Source organism: Lolium rigidum, chromosome 7 (assembly GCF_022539505.1).
Source record: "Lolium rigidum isolate FL_2022 chromosome 7, APGP_CSIRO_Lrig_0.1, whole genome shotgun sequence".
Lineage (NCBI taxonomy): Eukaryota > Viridiplantae > Streptophyta > Magnoliopsida > Poales > Poaceae > Lolium > Lolium rigidum.
In genome coordinates, this window is record NC_061514.1 from 232106516 (window position 1) to 232130596 (window position 24081).

General features: G+C 42.0%; 1 protein-coding gene across 1 annotated transcript; it reads right to left on the reverse strand.

Moving 5' to 3' along the window:
* Positions 1-747: 747 nt before the first annotated feature.
* LOC124669643 (serine carboxypeptidase-like) lies at positions 748-6436 on the reverse strand. Its single transcript, XM_047206218.1, has 9 exons — positions 6048-6436; positions 5767-5938; positions 5502-5621; positions 3050-3193; positions 2809-2959; positions 2514-2602; positions 2178-2436; positions 1539-1672; positions 748-1236 (listed from the first exon to the last, which is right to left on the reverse strand). The coding sequence occupies exons 1-9, from the start codon at positions 6419-6421 to the stop codon at positions 1108-1110; spliced, it is 1572 nt and encodes a 523-aa protein (XP_047062174.1). The 5' UTR covers positions 6422-6436; the 3' UTR covers positions 748-1107.
* Between the last annotated feature and the right edge of the window lie 17645 nt (positions 6437-24081).

Genomic DNA, 24081 nt, shown 5'->3' on the forward strand with positions numbered 1-24081 from the left:
ACCGAGCAAACCTTGGAGGCGCCGGTGAACCACTCCCCCAGCTTAACTCCAATCCAAGCCATTCCTACCTTCTCCCTGATTCATTTTCTATGACAATCTATTCATGAAATCTTTGAATGTCTCAATGCGGAGTGGCTCGCGACTTTATGTTTATAAATGGTAAAGAAAAGGTGGTTTGGATCTACTCATCGATGAGGTGGGCTACCTGGAGGGAAGGAGAGCTTCGTTTCATGACTTGCGTCGTGTCACATTGAAACAGATTTGAGTGGGTGATGTGTATGTGTGTGCAGACGATTACATTATACTACGGGTCTAGAAGGAAAACGCAGCGTGGTTCTTCCGGCGCCTCACTGCCTTGGCTGTCAGCTTCGGCGACGTGGTACTTGGGTCGTTTCACCTCTGCAGGCTGTAGCAGCGTGTCAGCCTGGGGTCGAAGTTACAGGAGCCCTCTCGTTGTCACTGCCTCGCTGGCTATTTCTGCATCCTTCGTAATCTACTTTAAAAAAATGAAAAAAAAAAACAGACGGGAGGAGGAAGAACCCGTTCTAGCAACCAGGCTACACCTCATTCCACTTCGTCCTAGACAGACTCCTAGCGACTGTATCTGAACAGATGCATACACTGCTGTACTAGTTAATTTGCCATTCCCTACCATAAAATTGCCACTGCTATACTAGTGACTGTAGCTGAACGTGTACTTGGGGAAATTTGTCATGGTAAACCTCGGCAAGATGTCACACAGTTCAATAACTTATCAGATACACAGATTCCTTAAAATGCAAACAAACAATTTGTCAGTCTTCGTGCTCACTGATTGATCATGTGGCTCAACGCAGTTGGCACAGGGACAAAAGGGCCTAATGCACAAACTAAGTATACGGTCCACATGTCACAAGCCAAGCCTTCATCATGCATTCGCTTCTCTGTCCGCAACAATCCTCTGAAAGGCCTTTATTACATGCTCCTCCAGCACCATGCAAGGGAAATATCATATGTATGGCCGCGAACGAGCATCTCATCACCTAAGATCGTCCCAAGGTACTACGCACACTAGATACATTACACGGATTCAAGGCGGAGCCATGCTACTCTTGCGCGATGTGCAGATCACATGGCAAAGTCCAGCCTCTTGGAGCTTGCAGACGCATCGGAAAGGTTCCCTGAAACCCACCTCTTTAGCATCTCCAGGGCGGCCTTTGGTTGATCCATCGGCACCATGTGCCCAGAATCGTGGACCTGACCATGTCAAAAGAACAAATCGAGTTAGTTTCAGAGTGAATTACAAAATGATGTGCTGTAACATAATGCGCAACATGCATATGATCTATGACCCTCGTTGCATTGCCTGTTGATTTCCAAGTAAAACTTATAGTACATCTTGGTTGATCTCAATAATTTCCATATATTTTCTTTCTGTTTTGTATACTGAATATTTTTTATACACGTAGATGTGTCTATATTGACGTGGTTATTGTTTGTTTCCAGAACGACTGTTGGCAAGGGAGTACCCTTTTAAGTTTGTGTATTCCAGAACTAACCTTCAAGAAACTCAAAGGGCCATGGCTTTTTAGAACTCCAGCCTCTTTGCCATCAACTGTGAAGGGTTTCTCAGCTGAGTCCCCGAAATCTTTCTTTCCAGACCATTCCATAGAGTTCACCCATCTTGAGTTTCCTGCCCAAATCACAAACAAATTATATATACACATCAGGAAAAGAATAGGTAGAATCAGGAAAACCAATAGTGGAGGTACATTTTGAGCTATATACTGTTTTATTGTTTCATTCACCAGTCATAAACATTTTGCCATTATGTACAACACAACATGAAAACGCCATTGTATCCCTTTCTGTGATTAGCCAAGTGTAGATAAACTCTACTAAGTCAATTATGCTTTGCCTTACTTAATTTTGTGATCACGTGTTTCTAAATTGTGCTTCCACCAGAATTTTAATACTACGGAACCAGTCAAGATGCAAGTTCTATGATACATATTAAAGCCAGTTAATTTTCCTAATGAAGCAAAGCAAAGCACAAGTATCAGATGACAAAACATAGCACTATGGTTCTCAGTGTAAAGCAAGAATGTAAGATCAAATGATGTATGGACTGACAAACAGAAGCAAATTATAGCATACAGTTCTTGAGAGTTTTCTATTGCAAGTCGTAAGGCACTCACCTAGCCAGTTGCAAATGAGATCATACTCTCCAGCATAGATAAGCACTTTGATGTTGTCTTCAAGGAGTTCAGGGATTCCAAGTTCAAGGTTCCTCATCCAATCTAAGAGCATAGCCTGATAAACGGTCGGGCTGCAGGAAACAAACTCTATATCTCCAACTCCTAGGCTCTCTCTGACAGACTCCTGATTGAGAAACTTCTCCAAATTAGAGAAATCGTAGCATAGGCTCCCCACACATGGCTTCCTGATGTCATAGTACTGCAAACGCGGGGTGATCAATCAGATAATTTCAAAAAATGAGAAAGAACCAAATAAACTTTTGTATTCCACCCTACATTTTTATTCCCGATTATCAACCTGATGGAACTGAATATTGTATTGCAAACAACATAGGCAGCAAGGCAAGATACAGTGCCAGTGGTACCTGAAACAAAAGATAAAATTAATTTCAGTTATGCATGATATGGGGTATCAGAGCAGTGCTTACATCTTTTTTCCTTTCTGAAAACAAATTTCCCTAACAAGCAAAGATGCTGATGAACACATACTCGACAGCATTTCCACAGTGGTGATAACCAAGAGGCTAAATTGACTATCGGTGGTAGAGCAAACATGGAGTCCAGGAATTACCACAAAGCTTGACAGCCAATTCACAAGCAGGAACAATTTTATTGATCTTGTTAAACTCTGACTCCGTGATTAAACTCATATTCAACGCATAATCAGTGTATGCCTTGTACTGTATCGCTGGATCTGTTAGTCCGTTACCGATTGCGAAACCCTGAAAATAATAGAGCGACGGGATTCATAACAAGACCATTTATAACGGAAAAGAAGAATGAAAAATATAGAAGAGAATTAATAATAAAACCTTCAAATTGATGTGAATGCCATCATTATTCTTGTTCCCCTGGTGCACGCGAGTTGCAAAGGCGGGGATGTAGTGCCCAGCATATGACTCCCCGGTTATATAGAAATCATTGTCAACGTACTGCGGGTGCTCTTTGAAGAAGGCCTGTCAAAGTTGCGTACAGAAAGGTGCAAATGAACTTATGAGAAAAAACACGAAATGACACTTTTGCATCTTGATTGTAGCTCAGGAGCACCGGCGGAGCTTAGTTGGGGCCAACCCAGGCCGTGACCCGCCCATGTTTTTGGCTAAAAGGATATTGACTCCTATGCATTCTCTCTCCAGCCCATCAGCACACATTGACCTGCCCGCTATGCTTTCTTCCAGACTGTCTCATACTCTTACTCATTCGCTCAAGTTTCTCTCAACAGAGGAGTGATCATGGAAGGTGCCTTGCCACCGCTAGTTGTAGCGATTTATGAATACAAAGTAGGCGAAATTAGAGAGAATCGGTGGAGCAGGATGATACAGGAGTCAACTACTTGCCTACTCCAGTACTCTATGCCACTGCCTGCAGCCAGGGGATCGCTGCAGCCATAGGCACCAGATGGGGCTGCCAGCAGGCCGGTCTGCAACAAAATCAAGCTAATCTATAATATCTATAAAGTTGATCCCCACTATGTTCATTTAATGTTTGCAAGTTGCACATGCAAGAGGTCCACGTCACCTGATTAGCCTTGGCCCTTAGATTGGATTTTGAATCAATTCCAGTCATCGATTCTTATACCAGATGGTAACACAAAATAGTTTATCCATATTTCTCATTTAACACTCTATGTCATCTTTTCAGTTCGTGAATAATAACTCTGATCAGAATTTTATGCCATGCTGTAAGTCTTCACCGAGATTGTATTGTTCATCTTCCCTTCACCACAATAAAATCCAAGTCGTCAACATGCATCCTCTGCCCTTCCCATTCCCATTTAAAGCCATGATTTCTCCTCTCCATTTAAAGTCAGATCGCTCCACTTTCATTTTCTCAATGGATGCGAGCGGAGAGGTATCTAGCTCCCAGGCGCGGCCGGGCGACGCTGATTCCACCACCACTTCCGCATCTCGATTGCATGTTGTTGATGCCTGCAGCTTCAGCGGTCAAGAGGATGGTGACATCTTCAGAGCACTGGTGTCCTCCAACCGTCCAACGTATTTCTGCCCGTCAGGTACTCCAATGGTACAGCAGAATGAAGGACTACTCAAGCTAATTCTATTGCCATCAGAATAAGTTGTATTGTTGTGTAATATGATTCACATCGCTCTCTTCCCTATCTGTTATGATGCTCCTTAACAGTTAACCCATCTCATCTAATTTCTTTGCAGGGTTATGTCTACATAGCATAATTACCTCGACATAATGAGAAAACCTAAGAAAAATAAAACTAATCTTGATAGTATTGATGCTACCGATGTATCAGACACGGTTAAAGAAATCTTCAGAGATCCAGACCTGAGATCCTGGGTAGCCGTTTTGAAGCTCATCTTTTAGCATATATTTGCAGTGCCACATCTAATCTGATGTAAAAAGATGTCGTGGGTGCTATTTTTACTGACAAACAATATAATGGATCATATATTTGTGGCAGAAATGAGTAAAAAGTAGATGGGCCCTGTTAAACAAAAAACAAAGCTTCATTTTTTTTCTTTACCATTTCACCGTGCAAAAGGTGTAACCTATTTGTGGTTTTCTTATTGCTGACACCACTTTATGGTCTAGGCTCTTTTCAATACAGTTGTGGGTATTAACATTAGCTTTACTACATGATGAATTCATGTTTTTTAATGTTTTTTTTAAATCATGTTTATTTAGAATACACTTCATAAGATGTATTTGCCTAGAGTTTGGAATCATTGACTCAATAATCTTCAGTCCTCTCAAGAAGTATTTATGGCTGCTTTAGAATCTTTGATCAATTTTGTTTTTACTATTATTAGGAGAAATTTCATCTACAATTTTCCGCAGCAACGTGCGGGGCGTCAACTAGTACTCATCTACAATTTACACGCTGAGTATTTTTTTCCCCTAAATTCTTTGTTAGCAATTTGATAGCATGGAATCTTTCGGAATTTATTTTTCAATTTTACCAATTGTAACAACAATGGAAAGGACCTTAGAGAAGTGGAATGTTTGACAACATTAGTTTTAGGTTTTCTTGTAGGCTGGCCCGCCCATGGTTATTCTTCAAGCTCCGCCACTGCTCAGGAGTAAGGCTACTCGCTATAGTTTTCCTAAGGTCTTGCATGCCTAACTTTGTCAACACAGTAGGAAGCACCCTTATTAATGGTAATGATTATGATTCATATGACGCAAATATTCCTAGTAATACATATGTGAATGCATGCGGAAATAATTTCAACTCCATATGAAACAGTGGGCATAACTTGAGGTGCATCCCATCTCAAAATGAGCAAGCATTACCTGCAGGAAGTCATATAGGTCGTTGCTAACGCTTGCTTCGTTATGGCGGGTATCACGCGAATCGGAGCTGTAGCTGAACCCAGTCCCAGTTGGCTGATCAACATAGATGAGATTCGATTCCTGCAGCGGCCCAGCATCGAAGCAGAGAGCAGATTACACGGAGTTCTAAGCTTAAGAGGAATTAGCAAACAGCATCTACGCAATCTAAGAAACATATCGTGACGGTTGATTACCACAGTCACAGAGGTGTCCGTATACTAGTTACCTGATCCCAACCAAACTCATTCCAGACGAGCGACAGGTCGTCTGCTATCTGGAAGGGGCCGTTCTCGTAGAAGAGGGCGAGCTCGCTGCTGCATCCGGGCCCTCCGGTCAGCCAGATCACCACGGGGTCCTCCTTGTTGTGGCGCCTCGATTCGAAGAAGAAGTAGAAGAGCCTGCAAACGTGCGCCGAAATGTCAGATGTCAAGACAGGCGGGTCCTCGGTAGGAGGAGGAGGAGGAGGAGGAGGAGGAGGAGGGGGCGGGTGGGAGGGTGTGAGCTCACCTGGCGTCGTGGGTGTTGGCGAGGCGGTAGTACCCGGCGTGGTGGCCGAGGTTGCTCACGGACGTGTTGCCGCCGTCGGCGTCGCTTCCGGCCACCAGAGACGCGAGGCGGATCGGCCTCTCGACGAGGGTTCCAGCCGGGACCGCGTCGCTGCCGAGGCCAACGCCGCCGGGGCGGCGTGGGGAGGCGTCGGTGGGGTGGAGGTTGAGGGCGCGGATGAGGTCGGCGCCGACGGAGCGGGGGGTCTTGGGGGTGAGGGGCCGCGCGGAGGAGGGGAGGCGGAGGAAGGTCTCATCCACCGGCGCGGCGTCGGCGGCGGCGGTGGCGGCGAGGAGCAGGAGCAGGAGGAGTCGAGACTGGCCGGCAGGTCCCATGGCGAGTGGTGGTGGAATCAGAAGCGAACCGAGTAGTGGGAAGACTTGGCTACCGGAAGTTATTGGGGGATTTTATTTTTTTGCCCCTGTTTACTTTGCCACTCTATGATTTGCCCTCAATTACCTTGTACTTCCTCTTTTGCCATGAATTACTTTGGCACTCGATTATTTGCCCCTTTTTGTTGCTTTCTTTTGTTTTGACGATCTAAGCAACACGTGAAGGCCGAATCTACCCCTGGCTGAAGCTAAACCAAATTGAGTTCCGTTTCTCCTCTGTTTAGAACGAGAAGAACCCAGGGTGCTGCCGCCGGCGCTGCCGTCTGTCGGTCGCCGCTGCACCTACCCGCAGATCGATGTACCCCAGCCACTCCATGCTCTTCCACTAGGGCCGCCAGCAAGCTGCTCCGACTGCTCCGCCGGCGATTTAGGCCTGGATGCTTTGAACTGGACGAGCCAAACCAGAGGAACCAAATCGCTCGCTCGTCTTGCTCCCCTTGACGGCGACGTGCACAAAGGCGGCGGAGATGACCTCGTCCCGTCGAGCGCCGGGCAGCGCCGCACCCATCGCGGGCCCCACCGCGAACCCGGACGCGCCCACCAGGTACCCCATCGCGTGCGCGTAGAACCACCGAGGAGCACAAGCTGGTCGGTCATGGACAAGCAGGCCTGTGGACAAGTCAGAGAAGGCAACGAGCAAGCGCACCCCGGCCATGGCTGTACCGTCCTCTTTGACAGCCCCATCCCACCCAGCCAGTCTGCGAGTTGAAGGGATCCGCTCGCGCCGCTAGCTGGTGGCTGGTGCTGGTCATCTCCACACCGCTGCATTTGTCGTGTCGGTGCTGTCCGTCGCAGGGCCTGCGAGCTAGGAGGGTAGGGGAGGGAGAGGACTGTGGCTGGAGGGAGAACTCCATGGAGGGCTCGCCGTCGGCATGGGATTGGGGACTTGGAGGTGTCAGGCGAGAGAGACGAGGAGAACGGGTGGGATAGATCCTGGACGAACATATTGGGCAGTTTCGTCATTGCACACGGGCCGAACCTGACGAGGGGCAAATAATCGAGTGACCAAGTAATCCGTGGCAAAAAAGGGAACGCCAGGTAATGGAGGGCAAATCGTAGAGTGTCAAAGTAAACAGGGGCAAAAAATAAAATTCCCCAAGTTATTGCCGTGGAGGTGGTACTGCTAGATTTTTTTGGCCTACTTCTGTGATGGTGGGCCCATCGGTCATAGAGAGGGAGAACCGAGTAGTATCTTATTACGGAGTAGAGAAGAAAATTAAGGAGGATGGTGCGCTTTTGGATCTACCAGGAGCACAAGGGTGTGAGTCGCCCACGTGGAAGAGTTCTCGATCATCCTAGGCCTTCTGGCCGAGGCATCTTGTAGACTTTGTTTTCGTAGTTTTTTTAATAGGGGTATGTTCGATAGTGGATAAATAGAGGCCGAGCTACATGTAGCTTTTTATTTTTAAAAAATTGAAAATTATATTTTTAATTTTTAAAAAATTCTGAAAAAAATCTAGTTGCAGCCAATGATGAAATCTACAAACAGAGAATTTCACATTGAGATTTTGTCATTTTTGTGTAGTCTACAATACAAAGAACTTCACATTAAGATTTTGCGTTTGTAGATTTCATCATTGACTACATCCATAATTTTTTTCAGATTTTTTTAAAACTGATTCTGAATTTTTTTAAATAAAGGGCTATATGTAGTTCGGCCTCTGTCTCGGGTAGGTCCCCAAGAACCGAGAAGATAGTATTTTCATTCACCAACGATGGAGTTACAGTATACAAAAGGGGCCGAAGCAAATAAAGAATTTACAATCAAATCCCTGCATTTATCACAAACGATCCTAGATCTGAAACTTGAAAAAGCAATCAGATATAGCTTCTTCTCCTTCTCCACCGCGACCACGCATCGCAACACGGCCAAGCACACCATCGCCGGGGACGCTACCACTTGGGACAGAGCACAGGGAGCATGCCGAGTTGGAGCACAGGGGCCTCTGAAAGGACACGGATGTCGCCTAGAGGGGGGGGTCAATAGGCGATTTAAAACTTTTACGAGATGGGCTTAACAAATGCGGAATAAAACTAGCGTTTACTTTGTCAAGCCCAAAGCCTATAAACTATGGTTCACCTATGTGCACCAACAACTTGTTCTAAGCAATGGTTCACCTATGTGCACCAACAACTTATGCTAAGCAAGACAAGCAACTTATGTGATAGCAAGATATATATATATATATAAATTCAAGCACGATGGCTATCACAAAGTAAAGTGCATAAGTAAAGAGCTCGGGTATAGGAATAACCGAAGTGACGCGGAGACAACGATGTAGCCCGAAGTTCACACTCTTGCGAGTGCTACTCTCCGTTGGAGCGGTGTGGAGGACAAGTCACTCCAAATGCACGAGGGCCACCGTATTCTCCTCGAGAATTCCCACCAAAAGGGATGTCCTCGATCCACTATGGGACCTTAGGAAGGTCACCGAACCCGCACAAAGCTTGGGGCTATCTCCACAACTTAATTGGAGGCTCCCAATAAATTGCCACAAAGGCCTTGCCCTTGAAGATTCTCCACAATTTAATTGGAGTCCCCAAGAACACCACTAAGATGCCACAAAGGCCTTGCCCTTGAAGATTCTCCACAACTTAATTGGAGTCCCAAGAACACCACTAAGATGCCACAAAGGCCTTGCCCTTGAAGATTCTCCACAACTTAATTGGAGTCCCCAAGAACACCACTAAGATGCCACAAAGGCCTAGAATCCGTCTAGGGTTCCAATAACCCAAGAGTAACAACCTTCTTGCTTTCACCTTCACGAATCACCGTGGAGAACTCAAACCGATGCACCAAATGCAATGGCAAGAACACCACAAAGATGCTCAAGTCCTTCTCTCTCAAATTCCAACAAAGCTACACAAGCTATTGGGGGAATAAGAGAGGAAGAACAAATAAGAGGAGGAACATCAAATTTCTCCAAGATCTAGATCTAGTGGATTCCCCTCACAAAGAGAGGGATTTGATTGGTAGGAAATGTAGATCTAGATCTCCTCTCTCTTTTCCCTCAAGAATATGCAAGAATCATGGGAGGAATCAAGAACTAGGGCAAGCTTTGAAGGACAACAATGGAGGGAGAGAGAGAGAGTGAACCAACCAGCCCAAGGAGGAAGAAGGGGGTCTTATATACCCCTCCCGACGAAATATGACCGTTTGGGGCCTCCCGAGCCGGAAAATCCGCCCCGGGCCGGATTATCCGCCCCCGAAATCGCCCCTGGACTCGGGCCGGATATTTGGCCGGATATTTTCCCGGAATTGGCCATTCGGGCCGGATTATCCGCCCCCCCCCCACGTAAAACCGCGAAACACCAAAACTAAAACGGGCATAACTTTAGCATCCGGACTCCGATTTTGATGATCTTGGGCTTGTTTTGAAGCTAGGAACAAGCTCTACAAGATCATGCAGGAAACCATCATATTCCAACAAGGTAGGATAGAAACAAATGATGAAAGGTTTGACCTATCTAAAAAAGACATACCGGTAAAATCTCCAATCTCAAAAATGCAACAAGTTGCCCGTGCAAAAACCATTCTTGATAAACTAGAGCTTGTCATGAGAATAAGCACAAGCTCTAAAGCATCACATGGATAAGATCCAAATAAAACCAAGAAAGATGATGAACCAAACTCGAAAACGCAACAAGTGATCTATGCGAAATCCGTTTTCGATGAACTAGAGCTTGTCATGAGAATAAGCACAAGCTCTAAAACATCACATGGATAAGGTCCAAATAACAACCAAGAAAGATGATGCAAGGATGCAAAGGTTTGAGCTCTCTCCGAACGATACGATCGAGTTACTCACTCGAGAGCCCTCTTGATAGTACGACAACTAAACTATAAACCGGTCTCCAACTACACTATGAGACCGGTGAGAAAGAAACCCTATCAAGAGCAAACCTTATACTTGCGCATTCCACTTGAGCTCGATGACGACGATCTTGACCTCAACAAGATGGAACACCTTTCTTGCTTGTGTTTACTTGACGAAGTCTTGTGGATTGCTCCCCCATAATCCACCATGGGAGAGCTTCTTCTTCGGCGCATCTTCACATAACCATGACCACCATGTGGATTGCTCCCCCATAATTCACCATGGGAGATCTTCTTATTTGGCGCATCTTCACATATCCATGATCACCATATGGATGGCAAGACTCAAGCAAAGGATCTCTTCGAGATGGCTCATCTTGAACTTGCACTTCATTTCTCCATGGCAAGCTTCAAGCTTATGAACTCTTCGAGTTGGCTCATCTTGAACTTGCACTTCATTTCTTCATTCTTCATCATGTTGATGTCTTGAAGTAACTTGAGGGCTCACTTCATCTTCATCTTCAAGACATACTTGACACTTGATATCCTTCATCAATTTCTTCTTATTGCAACCTAATACAAACATGTTGATGTCTTGAAGTAACTTGAGGGCTCACTTCATCTTCATCTTCAAGACATACTTGACACTTGATATCCTTCATCAATTTCTTCTTATTGCAACCTAATACAAACATGTTGATGTCTTGAAGTAACTTGAGGGCTCACTTCATCTTCATCTTCAAGACATACTTGACACTTGATATCCTTCATCAAATTTTTATTATTGCAACCTTGAAGCCAACATATGGTTCAAGAATTGCCTATGGACAACTCCTACAAATATAACTCAATGCAAACATTAGTCCATAGGGATTGTCATTAATTACCAAAACCACACATGGGGGCTCCATGCACTTTCAATCTCCCCCATTTTGGTAATTGATGACAATCTCTTTGAGAGGGTTTATATAAGGAATTGAAGTAGCAAGCAAGTTGAATATATAGAGCAAACTCCCCCATAATATATGCGTGTGTGAATGATCTTGACTTTCATTGCATATATTGGCATTGAAAGCCTAGTGGAGTTTCCTCTAACTATTCAACTATGCAAAACAACAAGATGCAATGCAATAAAGGCACATGCTTAAGCACAAAGCAAAGACATAACCGAATTCCCTTAAACCCTCCAAACTTCTCCCCCATTGGCACCAATTGCCGAAATGGGTGAAAAATTTAGAAGGTCAATATAGTGAGAGTTCCTCCATAGCGTGTGCATTTCTCATAATTTGAGTGGAATCAAATGCACGTATCCAATGACGAATATTCAAAAGGAATCACACTATAGATAGGATCAAAGATCGTAAAAAGATAACAAAGTCTAGAAGCTTCAAAAAATGAAGCAAGCAACCAAATGAACCACAAAGAAGATACCAAAAGAAAGATAGATATTATCATAAGATCAAGAAGATTACTCTAAATAATATGAGGAAGCTCCCCAAGGTTTATGCACAAAACTAGACAACTTGCATTGGAGTATAAAGTGCACAAACATGGAATCATCACTCCCATAATATCATTAAAAAAAGATACCAAGTGAATCAAACTCTAATGATCACCAAATGATAGTGCTCTAAATCAAATGAGGAAGCTCCCCAAGGTACATGCATAAATTAAAATGTTGCATTTGAATACAATATGCATAACATGGAATCCTCACTTCCTTATTACCATTAAAACACAAACATTTGCAATAGATCATAGATAGAAAAATAAGCTTAACACTTGCAACAAACAAATGATTGAGCAACAAGTAACATGCACCATAATAATAGGCTCAACCAAGAGAATATGTGAAAGGCATGACAAAGCGTATTATAAGGCTATTATATGGATGAGCAAAAAAAGCATCATCATAGTCTTCAATGAATTATATTGCTTAGCATGACCAATCAACATGCAACAAATAAATAAGATATCAAATGGAGATGTATCATCTCTTATGTGTATAAGTTTCTCTAAGTGGACAAAATCACTAAGATATTTATCCACAAAGAAACATGCACACACAAAATAGACACACAAGACATATAGCATGATATCCAAGACGAAGTCATGCAATATACCAATAAGAATTTTTGCTTAATAGCATGGCCAAAGGCTCAATTTTATCTTATTGTACATTCATGAACTTGAACCACAAACATCTAAAATACATCACAAATATCAACAAGGGATAGAAGATAGTTGGGATGCATTTGAGAAAGGCAACAAGTATCACAAACGAGGATACCAAAAGAAATAACTAAATTTGCACTTTCATCTATATTGCACACGTGAGAGCCTTGAGGAATTGATATGCAATAAAGTTGCTAGATAGGCATAGTTGGGATGAATGAATCATGAGCATGATTTAAAATACTTCCCAACAAATGCACTCATCTCAAATTACTCACATTCACAATAAAGAGGTTTCATAAAACCTTTTTCAAGAAGCACAATATTTGCAAATCAAGAGATTCATGCCAAGATGCAACCATAAGGTTGGATACAAGAAAAGTATGCATGAGAAGATACTTGTTACCAAGATAGCATTGGTGTGGATGTAGTAGATATGTGTTCGTTGACCATCCTAGCTTGCCTCAAGTTACCATTGAGTCACCACTTCTTTCCAAGAGTGAGACAAGCATCCAATGCATATCCATTGTACCTAACACAAAGGTAAGTACAACATGGTCCCCAAACTAATTGGGTCCAAAGTAGTTAGACACACTACAACATATAGGACAAACTCCACAATTCTATGTGCATATAGATATGAAAATGAATTTCATGCACATCTTAGCCAAATTAGGATTTGATGGAGTTTACCCTATATATTGGATCAAAGAAAGTAAAACATGCCATAAGATATACATATATTAAATATGCATGCACAATACTTTCAAGAACCAAAGAAAGATACAATTTGGACAAAACACTAAATAAATCAAGAGACAATGGTTGCCCAAATTATATCAAAGAATCAAATCAACACAAGATTGACTCCAAAGAATTATCTCATTATAAGAGGCTAATTAAACCTAAACACAAAGGAATGAGATAACCAACTCCCAAGAGAGCAAGGTTCCAACAAATAAACCAAACCCTCGAAACTTTTTATGATGGCACAAAGTACCAAAAAGAAAATTTATGTCTCCCAAAACCAAATTTTTGATAATGATCAAGAGAAGTTTAAGAATTATAACAAATAAAGGAGAGCTCCCACAAGATTAGTGCATTATCTAGGATTTAGAATATGGATACAAAATGCACAAAACTAGGATCATCACGCTACCTATATCTACTAAAAATTCTAAGAAAGTTTGAATAGACAAATTAGATCCATAAGATGCAAGGAAGACACATGGGAGTCAAAGCACAACAAATTCATGGAAATAAATAAGGTAATTTAAACGCAAGAGCCAATGTAGATATGATCAATAAATATCTACCTCATAATTGATTACCACTTGTCCTAGGACAAGAGGTATTATGAAATATTTTCCGGTGGTAGTTTGTAAGTATACATAAGATCATATTTACAACGAATAAAGCATATGGTAAAGGATAAGAGTTAACCATCATGCAAAGATAGTTTCTTGATTGCTTCATTTAGTCATGCCAACATGCAAAGCAATTAATAGTATTCATACCAACATGCAAAGCAATTAATAGTATTCATACCAACATGCAAAGCAATTAATAGTATGGCTTGAAGCACATGGTTTTCCAAAAATGTATTGAGGGACACGTTGTGAAAAACCATGCCAAGAAAAACTATCACAAATAAGATCCACAAAGATATTAGCAATGAAGCCATTTAAGCAAATTGGAGCTTGTTTGAGCAAACATGCCACATAGGAGAGAGATAATTTACGGTATCAACTCTATGTGGCACAACCTCAAATGTTCACATTTTCTAGGATTGTAATATGCACAAAGCTTATTACTCCCCCATAATGTGATAAGGAATTTATTTTCACAAGAGGCAAATAAGATCCGAGTAGAAATATTAATGGACATTAGAATTTGAATTTCTCATGAAGAAGACATACCACATAGCGACTAGATAATCTCGCAATATCAATTCTGAGTGATATTCCTCATGTACACACATTGTTTAGGATCATGAAATTCCCAAAGGAATATCACTCCCCCAAAATGGGATTGTCCATTAATCGCTCATAAGAGCCATATAAGATACAACAAGATGCAAAGAGGATCCAAGACAAACACAAATACATGGTGTGCAACCCAACATGCATAGACTTGATTTCTCAAGCAAAACTATTAGGAAGCACGACATATACAAACACATGTTAGGAACAAAACTAACACATGCAAAGGGGCGAGTAACTTTCAATATAAATGAGTTGAGAACATGTTACCGCAAGGAGGAACATTGGATATATGATAGTAGCAAGATAATGAAAAGACTTGGCTTGATATAATATAAATGATGAAGATCCCTTAATTCTTCATGATGTAGCCAAGTCTCCAATGCCCTCCAACAAGCACCTATTGATCAAGTTTTGGATTGTTGGTCCCCAACTAAGTTGGGTCCTAAGAGGTTAGTCAAAATAGGCTTGGCAACCCAAATGGTTCTTTTCTTGACACCACTTTGAGCACCAATAAATTTGGCAAACACATTGCCACCCTCATCCTTACGAAGAGAATAAACATCATCAACGGTGATAGAGTTGGATGAGGTACCAATAGTGCAAAAGGAGGAGATGTGGCCCTTCTCGCGGCATATGTAGCAAGTTCTTTTCTTCTCCTTCTTCTCACTAGATTTCTCCACAATGGGAGCATTGGCTTGATTCTTCTTGGGAAGTGACATTTCTTCAACTTGAGGTTGAATATGAGTTTGAGCTTGAGGCCGCTCCCCTTTTTGTTTCTTCTTCAAAGGGCAAGATCTAACATGATGCCCTTCAATTTTGCACTTGAAGCAAACAATCTTGGCCGGGTCTTTGACTTGTAATTGGCCCTTCTTAATCTTGTTGTTCTTGGACTTGATCTTGTTGTTGGAGTTTAATCCAAGTCCACTCTTGTCATTGGGGGATTGTTGCACACTTAACATCTTATCAAGTTTGCATTTCCCTTCATGACCCTTTACCAAGTCGTTCTTCAAAGAAGAGACTTGGGCCTTGATACGTCTCCAACGTATCCATAATTTCTGTCGTTCCATGCTTGTTTTATGACAATACTTACATGTTTTGCTTGCACTTTATAATGTTTTTATGCGTTTTCCGGAACTAACCTATTAACAAGATGCCACAGTGCCGGTTCTCGTTTTCCGCTGTTTTTGGTTCCGGAAAGGCTCGTTCGGGCAATATTCTCGGAATTCGACGAAACGAAGACCAAACCTCCTATTTTTCCCGGAAGGCTCCGGAACACCGAAGAAGAGTCGGAGAGGGGCCGGAGGGCCACCACACCATAGGGCGGCGCGGCCTGGCCCGGGCCCGCGCCGGCCCGTGGTGGGGAGCCCCGAGGTGCCCCCCGCGCCGCCTCTTCGCCTATAAAATCCCTTTCGACCTAAAAACACCGTAACTCTTGACGAAACTCCGGAAAGACTCCGTGGGCGCCGCCACCATCGCGAAACTCCAATTCGGGGGACGAAGTCTCCGTCCCGGCACCCTCGCCGGGACGGGGAAGTGCCTCCGAAGCCATCTCCATCAACGCCATCGCCTCCATCATGCTCCGTGAGTAGTTCCCCCATGGACTACGGGTTCTAGCTGTAGCTAGTTGGTATTCTCTCCCCCATGTACTTCAATACAATGATCTCATGAGCTGCCTTACATGATTGAGATTCATCCGATGTAATCGGTGTTGTGTTTGTCGGGATCCGATGGATTGTTACGTTATGATTGTCTATCTACAAAGTTCATGAAGTTATTGTTGCTGCAATCTTGTTATGCTTAATGCTTGTCACTAGGGCCCGAGTGCCATGATCTTAGATTTGAGCTCTATACTTATTGCTTAGATTGTATCTACAAGTTGTATGCACATGTCACTCGTCCGGAACCAAAGGCCCCGAAGTGACGAAATCGGGACAACCGGAGGGGATGGCGGTGATGTGAGGGACACATGTTTTCACGGAGTGTTAATGCTTTGCTCCGGTACTCTATTAAAAGGAGTACCTTAATATCCAATGAGTTTCCCTTGAGGCCCGGCTGCCACCGGCTGGTAGGACAAAAGATGTTGTGCAAGTTTCTCATTGCGAGCACGTACGACTATTATTGGAAAACATGCCTACATGATTAATGATCTTGATATTCTGTCTTAATGCTATTTCAATCCTATCAATTGCCCGACTGTAATTTGTTCACCCAACACTTGTTATTGGAGAGTTACCACTAGTGTAGATAGCTGGGAACCCCGGTCCATCTTTCATCATCATACACTCGTTCTATATGTCAACTGTTTTCTGGTGCCATTGCTCTCATATTACTATTACTGATGTTGTGTTACTGTTACTACTGCTCTCATATCACTGCTACTTTCACATCACCCCTGTTGCTAGTGCTTTTCCAGGTGCAGCTGAATTGACAACTCAGTTGTTAAGGCTTATAAGTATTCTTTACCTCCCCTTGTGTCGAATCAATAAATTTGGGTTTTACTTCCCTCGAAGACTCGTTGCGATCCCCTATACTTGTGGGTCATCAAGACTATTTTCTCGGCGCCGTTGCCGGGAGGCATAGCTCTACTCATAAGTTCACCCGGGGAGTACACTCTACCTCTCTTGTCTGTTTTTGTTTTACTTTATTTTGTTTTGCTTAGTTTACTTTTGTCTAGTTTATTTGTGCTTAGTTTATTTCTGTCTAGTATTAGTTTGCTTAGTTTACTTTTGTCTAGTTTATTTCAGTTTTGTTTTACTTTCCTCATATACCCAAAAATCCATAAAAATTTGAAAAACCAAAAAATTAAAAACTCGCTCGTTATGGGAGAACCAACAACCTACTTGGAGCTTATAGAATGTTATAATTGTTATAGAGAATCAAGAACTGGTAAAATAATGAGTGCTATGATAGAAAAATTGAATACAATTGCTAAAATCTTGCTTGAACGCCATGATATAAACTGTTGCTCTCAACAGGATACTAAACACCTTAAATTTCAATGTGGCTTTAGTGAGGAATTTTTTATTAAGAACTATAATCGGAATTGCTATATTCATTATGGGTTCGAAGAGGTAGAACAATTTGTCTTATTTATGGGAGCCTCCGAGATAGAATCCTTCATGGTTGAGAATTATGAAACTTGTGTTGTTTGTAAGGACCTTAAAGATTATGTCTCTACTATCCTTAATTCTTGCATAGAATGCTACAGTAGGAATCCTTATATCCTTGATTATAAAGAGCACTGTTCAAAAACTAGGCCGATTCAGCGATTACTAGGCCGATTAATCGCTACTAGGGGCCTGACCGTGTCGATTACCATTAATCTCTTGTGTTAATCCTTTAGCCCGATTAATCATACCGAAAGTCCGATTACTAGGTATGTTCCCGATTAACTACTGCACTTGGTCAAAAAAGTTATAAACTTTTCAATGCATATAGCTAGTACAGACGCTACCCCTCAACAATAAAGTAGGTTTTGCAAAGCTCCCGCTTAATTGTAGCCTCCAACTTCTCGAATTCTGCAGTCGCCAACTAGTTCCTTGTCCTCCTAGACCAGTTACTCTCGGCTGTCTAGATACGAGCAGCTCGACCACCTTGAGTAGCTCGTGCGGGAGCTCAAGGGCGCCTTCGATAGGTTAGGTGGTTGAGGTGTAAGAGGGGTCGTACCCTAGCTAGGTAGATGGTGGGAGAAGATAAACTTCGGAGGTGAGAGGATAAGAAGTGGAAGGAAGAAACGCGGCTTCGACTAGTGGATCCTCGTTTCGCTCATGACCTTGAAGATTAGGTCACGGAGGAGAAACATACATGTTTTTCTCGAGATTTTAGGCTCTAGAGAAGTAGAGCCAGGCATATAGAGACCCATATACTATTATTTTTCTGATATAAACTGTTTTTTACGTGCTAATTTTTGTAGGTTACACCGATTAATAGCCGACCGATTAAATCAGTTAATCATCTGAATTCCGATTAATCGCTACTCCCAAGCCGACCGAGCAGTTAACGATTACCGATTTTCTTACCATTGATAAAGAGAGACACATTAATGCACAAGAATGCACTCACAATTTGCAGGAACCTGTGGAAGAAGAAATTGATGAACCTGAAAGCTCATTGGATGAAAAAGAGGAGGAAATTGATGAACTCGAAAGCTCATTGGATGAAAAAGAAGAGGAGAACGACGAACAAAAGGAGGAAGAATGGATTAGCTACCCATGCCAACCTTCTAATGAGAGTAACTCTTTATCTCTTACACTATTTGATTGTCCTCCATGCTTACCGAAAGAGGTTGAATGTTATGTTCCCTGTGGATTCTCTTGAAATAGTACCTATGAGTAATACTTGTGAGAATGATTATGCTACTCGTTATCTATGATAATCCATGCTACTTTGATAAATCTTATGATAATGCTTTGTTTGTGCCTGATATCGAAATGCATGGTACTAAAGAATTTTGTTTGGCAAATGTCTATGATAAAGCTCTAGATGATGGTCCTATGTTACTTGATAATATTAATTGTACTACTAATGAAAATGGGATTGGAGAGTTCTTGAATTATTCTATGAGTCCCATATCTATTGAGATTGATCAACTACCTTGTTATATTATTAATAAAAGTGAGTTTGAAAGTTTTAATTCCACTATTCTTGAACTTGATAAAAATTATGTGTTTGGAAATCATGAAAATTATGCTGCATGTGATAGCTATATTGTTGAGTTTGTTCATGAAGCTACTGAAAATTATTATGAGAGAGGAAAATATGGTTGTAGAAATTTTCATGGTACTAATACACCTCTCTATATGCTGAAATTTTTGAAGTTATTCTTGTTTTATCTTCTTATGCTTGTCACTTTGTTCTTCATGAATTTATTTGTGTACAAGATTCCTTTGCATAGGAAGCATGTTAGGCTTAAATGTGTTTTGTATTTGCCTCTTGATGCTCTCTTTTGCTTCAAATACTATTTCTTGGGAGTGCATCATTAAAACTGCTGAGCCCATCTTAATGGCTATAAAGAAAGAACTTCTTGGGAGATAACCCATGTGTTATTTTGCTACAGTACTTTGTTTTATATTTGTGTCTTGGAAGTTGTTTACTACTGTAGCAACCTCTCCTTATCTTAGTTTTGTGTATTGTTGTGCCAAGTGAAGCCTCTAATCGAAGGTTGATACTAGATTTGGATTTCTGCGCAGAAACAGATTTCTATCTGTCACGAATCTGGGCTGTTTTCTCTGTAGGTAACTCAGAAAATTAAGCCAATTTACGTGCATGTTCCTCAGATATGTGCGCAACTTTCATTAGTTTTGAGTTTTCTGATTTGAGCAACGGAAGTATTTTATTAAAATTCGTCTTTACTGGCTGTTCTGTTTTGGCAGATTTTGTCTCTGTTTTTTTGCATTGTCTCTTGTGGACTTTAAGCGAGGTTTTCTAGACGTGGAGAGCTGTAGCTAATGTTTTATTGAGTTCTTGCAATGTGCCACTACAGGACCAAGGTGGATTCAAATTTTTTGAGTACTAACCCCTCTAATGAAGTTTATGAGAAGTTTGGTGTGAAGGAAGTTTTCAAGGGTCAAGAGAGGAGGATGATATATGATCAAGAAGAGTGAAAAGTCTAAGCTTGGGGATGCCCCCGTGGTTCATCCCTGCATATTTCAAGAAGACTCAAGCGTCTAAGCTTGGGGATGCCCAAGGCATCCCCTTCTTCATCAACTTATCAGGTTCCTCCCCCGAAACTATATTTTTATTCTGGTCACATCTTATGTGCTTTACTTGGAGCTTCTGTGTGCTTTTATTTTTGTTTATGTTTGAATAAATTCGGATCCTAGCAATCCTTGTGTGGGAGAGATACACGCTCCGCTTTTTCATATGAACACTCGTGTTCTTCGTTTTACTTTTAATGTTCAATGATAAAAGTTGGAAGCTATTGCACTTATTGATATTTGGTTGGAAAAGAAAATGCCTCATCATGTCTTGGATAATTTGACACCTGGCAATTGTTTTGAGCTTTCAAGTAGATCATGATTAAGTTTTTTCATGTAGTCTAAGCCTATTAGTGAAGAACTACTGTAGAGCTTGTTGAAATTGGTTTGCATAATTGATCTCTCTTAAGGTCTAGATATTTTCTGGTAAAAGTGTTTGAGCAATAAGGAAGACAGTGTAGAGTATTATAATGCTTGCAATATGTTTTTATGTAAGTTTTGCTGTACCGGTTCATACTTGTGTTTGCTTCAAATAACCTTGCTAGCCCAAAGCCTTGTACTGAGAGGGAATGCTTCTCGTGCATCCAAAACCTTGAGCCAAAACCTATGCCATGTGTGTCCACCATACCTACCTACTATGTGGTATTTCCTGCCATTCCAAAGTAAATTGCTTGAGTGCTACCTTTAAATAATTCAAAATGCTTCTCAATTTGTGTCAATGTTTAATAGCTCATGAGGAAGTATGTGGTGTTTATCTTTCAATCTTGTTGGGCAACTTTCACCAATGGACTAGTGGCTTCATCCGCTTATCCAATAATTTTGCAAAAAGAGCTGGCAATGGGATTCCCGATCCCGAATTAATTAACTTAAATAGACACTCCTCCATGGTTTGTGATTGTTGGACGGCACCCGAGGATTCGGTTAGCCATGGCTTGTGTAAGCAAAGGTTGGGAGGAGTGTCATCATAATAAAACTAAAATAAAAAGGCACTCCTTCATGGTATGAGATTGTTGGCAGGCACCCGAGGATTCGGTTAGCCATGGTTTGTGAAAGAAAGGTTGGAAGGAGTGCCACCCAAAAATAAAAATAATTCATGGGAGCCGCTCTTTGAAGGTTTGTCTGGCGAGGGGGTTAGAGTGCCCACTACCATTCGTTGACAACAACAAACACCTCTCAAAACTTTACTTTTATGCTCTCTTTATGTTTTCAAAACCAAAGCTCTAGCACAAATATAGCAATCGATGCTTTCCTCTTTGAAGGGCCATTCTTTTACTTTATGTTGAGTCGGTTTACCTACTTCCTTCCACCTTAGAAGCAAACACTTGTGTTAACTCGTGCATTGATTCTTACATACTTGCATGTTTGCATTCATCATATTACTTTATGTTGACCATTATCCATGAGATATGTATGTTGAAAGTTGAAAGCAACTGCTGAAACTTAAATCTTCCTCTGTGTTGCTTTGATGCCTTTACTTTGAATTTATTGCTTTATGAGTTAACTCTTGTGTGAGACTTTTGATGCTTGTCTTGAAAGTACTCTTCATGAAAAGTTTTGCTATATGTTATCTATTTGTTAGCAACTATAGATTATTGCCTTGAGTCACTTCATTCATTTCATATGCTTTGTAATAGTATGATCAAGGTTATGTAAGTAGCATGTCACTACAGAAATTATTCTTTTTATCGTTTACCCGCTCGGGACGAGCAGAACTAAGCTTAGGGATGCCGATACGTCTCCAACGTATCCATAATTTCGTCGTTCCATGCTTGTTTTATGACAATACTTACATGTTTTGCTTGCACTTTATAATGTTTTTATGCGTTTTCCGGAACTAACCTATTAACAAGATGCCACAGTGCCAGCTCTCGTTTTCTCGCTGTTTTTGGTTCCGTAAAGGCTGTTCGGGCAATATTCTCGGAATTCGACGAAACGAAGACCAAACCTCCTATTTTTCCCGGAAGGCTCCAGAACACCGAAGAAGAGTCGGAGAGGGGCCAGAGGCCACCACACCATAGGGCGGCGCGGCCTGGCCTGGGCCCGCGCCGGCCTGTGGTGGGGAGCCCCCAGGTGCCCCCTGCGCCGCCTCTTCGCCTATAAAATCCCTTTCGACCTAAAAACACCGTAACTCTTGACGAAACTCCAGAAAGACTCCATGGGCGCCGCCACCATCGCGAAACTCCAATTCGGGGACGAAGTCTCGTCCCGGCACCCTGCCGGACGGGGAAGTGCCCGGAAGCCGTCTCCATCAACGCCATCGCCTCCATCATGCTCCGTGAGTAGTTCCCCCATGGACTACGGGTTCTAGCTGTAGCTAGTTGGTATTCTCTCCCCCATGTACTTCAATACAATGATCTCATGAGCTGCCTTACATGATTGAGATTCATCCGATGTAATCGGTGTTGTGTTTGTCGGGATCCGATGGATTGTTACGTTATGATTGTCTATCTACAAAGTTCATGAAGTTATTGTTGCTGCAATCTTGTTATGCTTAATGCTTGTCACTAGGGCCCGAGTGCCATGATCTTAGATTTGAGCTCTATACTTATTGCTTAGATTGTATCTACAAGTTGTATGCACATGTCACCGTCCGGAACCAAAGGCCCCGAAGTGACAGAAATCGGGACAACCGGAGGGGATGGCGGTGATGTGAGGGACACATGTTTTCACGGAGTGTTAATGCTTTGCTCCGGTACTCTATTAAAAGGAGTACCTTAATATCCGAGTAGTTTCCCTTGAGGCCCGGCTGCCACCGGCTGGTAGGACAAAAGATGTTGTGCAAGTTTCTCATTGCGAGCACGTACGACTATTATTGGAAAACATGCCTACATGATTAATGATCTTGATATTCTGTCTTAATGCTATTTCAATCCTATCAATTGCCCGACTGTAATTTGTTCACCCAACACTTGTTATTGGAGAGTTACCACTAGTGTAGATAGCTGGGAACCCCGGTCCATCTTTCATCATCATACACTCGTTCTATATGTCAACTGTTTTCTGGTGCCATTGCTCTCATATTACTATTACTCGCTGTTGTGTTACCGTTACTACCGCTCTCATATCACTGCTACTTTCACATCACCCCCGTTGCTAGTGCTTTTCCAGTGCAGCTGAATTGACAACTCGGTTGTTAAGGCTTATAAGTATTCTTTACCTCCCCTTGTGTCGAATCAATAAATTTGGGTTTTACTTCCCTCGAAGACTGTTGCGATCCCCTATACTTGTGGGTCATCAGGCCTTGAGCTCTTTGATTTCCTCTACATGGTTAGTAACAACACAAGTACTAGAGGAAGTAGAACCTTCATTGTTAGAGCAAAAAGGCAAGGAAGATAATTCATCACAAGATTTAGCAATATTATGAGTGGATGAATTACTAGGACTAGCACATGGCAATATAACATTTTGAGTAGTAGTGCTAGTACCCACATGAGGCTCACAAGGTGTTGCCTTAGATATTATAGCCTCATGAGCTAACTTTAGCCTATCATGAGAGGCTAGAAGATCCTCATAGGAGCTAGAAAGCTTTCCATGATTTTCTTCCAATTTCCCATAATTGCTAGTTAGCAATTTAATTTGAGCCCTTAGCTCATCATTCTCCTTCAAGATAGATGCTTCACAAGAAGTAGAGTTAGTAGCACAAGCATCATCACAAGACATATTAAGAAGAGAGGGTAACATAGCATGCTCTTTTAAATAAGAAGCTTGTAGTTGCTCATATGACTTGGTGAGGATAGAGTGTTCGCTCTCCAAGGCCTTGTGGGCCTTGTCTAGATCATCTAGATCCTTAACAAGTTTATCATGACCAACACCAACTTTGGACTTTTCATTTTTAAGCAATTTTAATTTAGCTTTAGCATGGTCTCTTTCTTTAGTGAGTTTAGCAAATATTTCATTTTGAGACACCTCAAGGGTTTCAAGTTGCTCCTC

Coding starts and splice junctions, on each gene's coding strand:
- LOC124669643 (XM_047206218.1), bottom strand. CDS start 6,421: ATGGGACCTGCCGGCCAGTCTCGACTCCTCCTGCTCCTGCTCCTCGCC. Junction 5,939..6,047: donor GCCAACACCCACGACGCCAG/GTGAGCTCACAC, acceptor GCACGTTTGCAG/GCTCTTCTACTTCTTCTTCG. Junction 2,603..2,808: donor ATTGGCTGTCAAGCTTTGTG/GTAATTCCTGGA, acceptor CTTTTGTTTCAG/GTACCACTGGCACTGTATCT.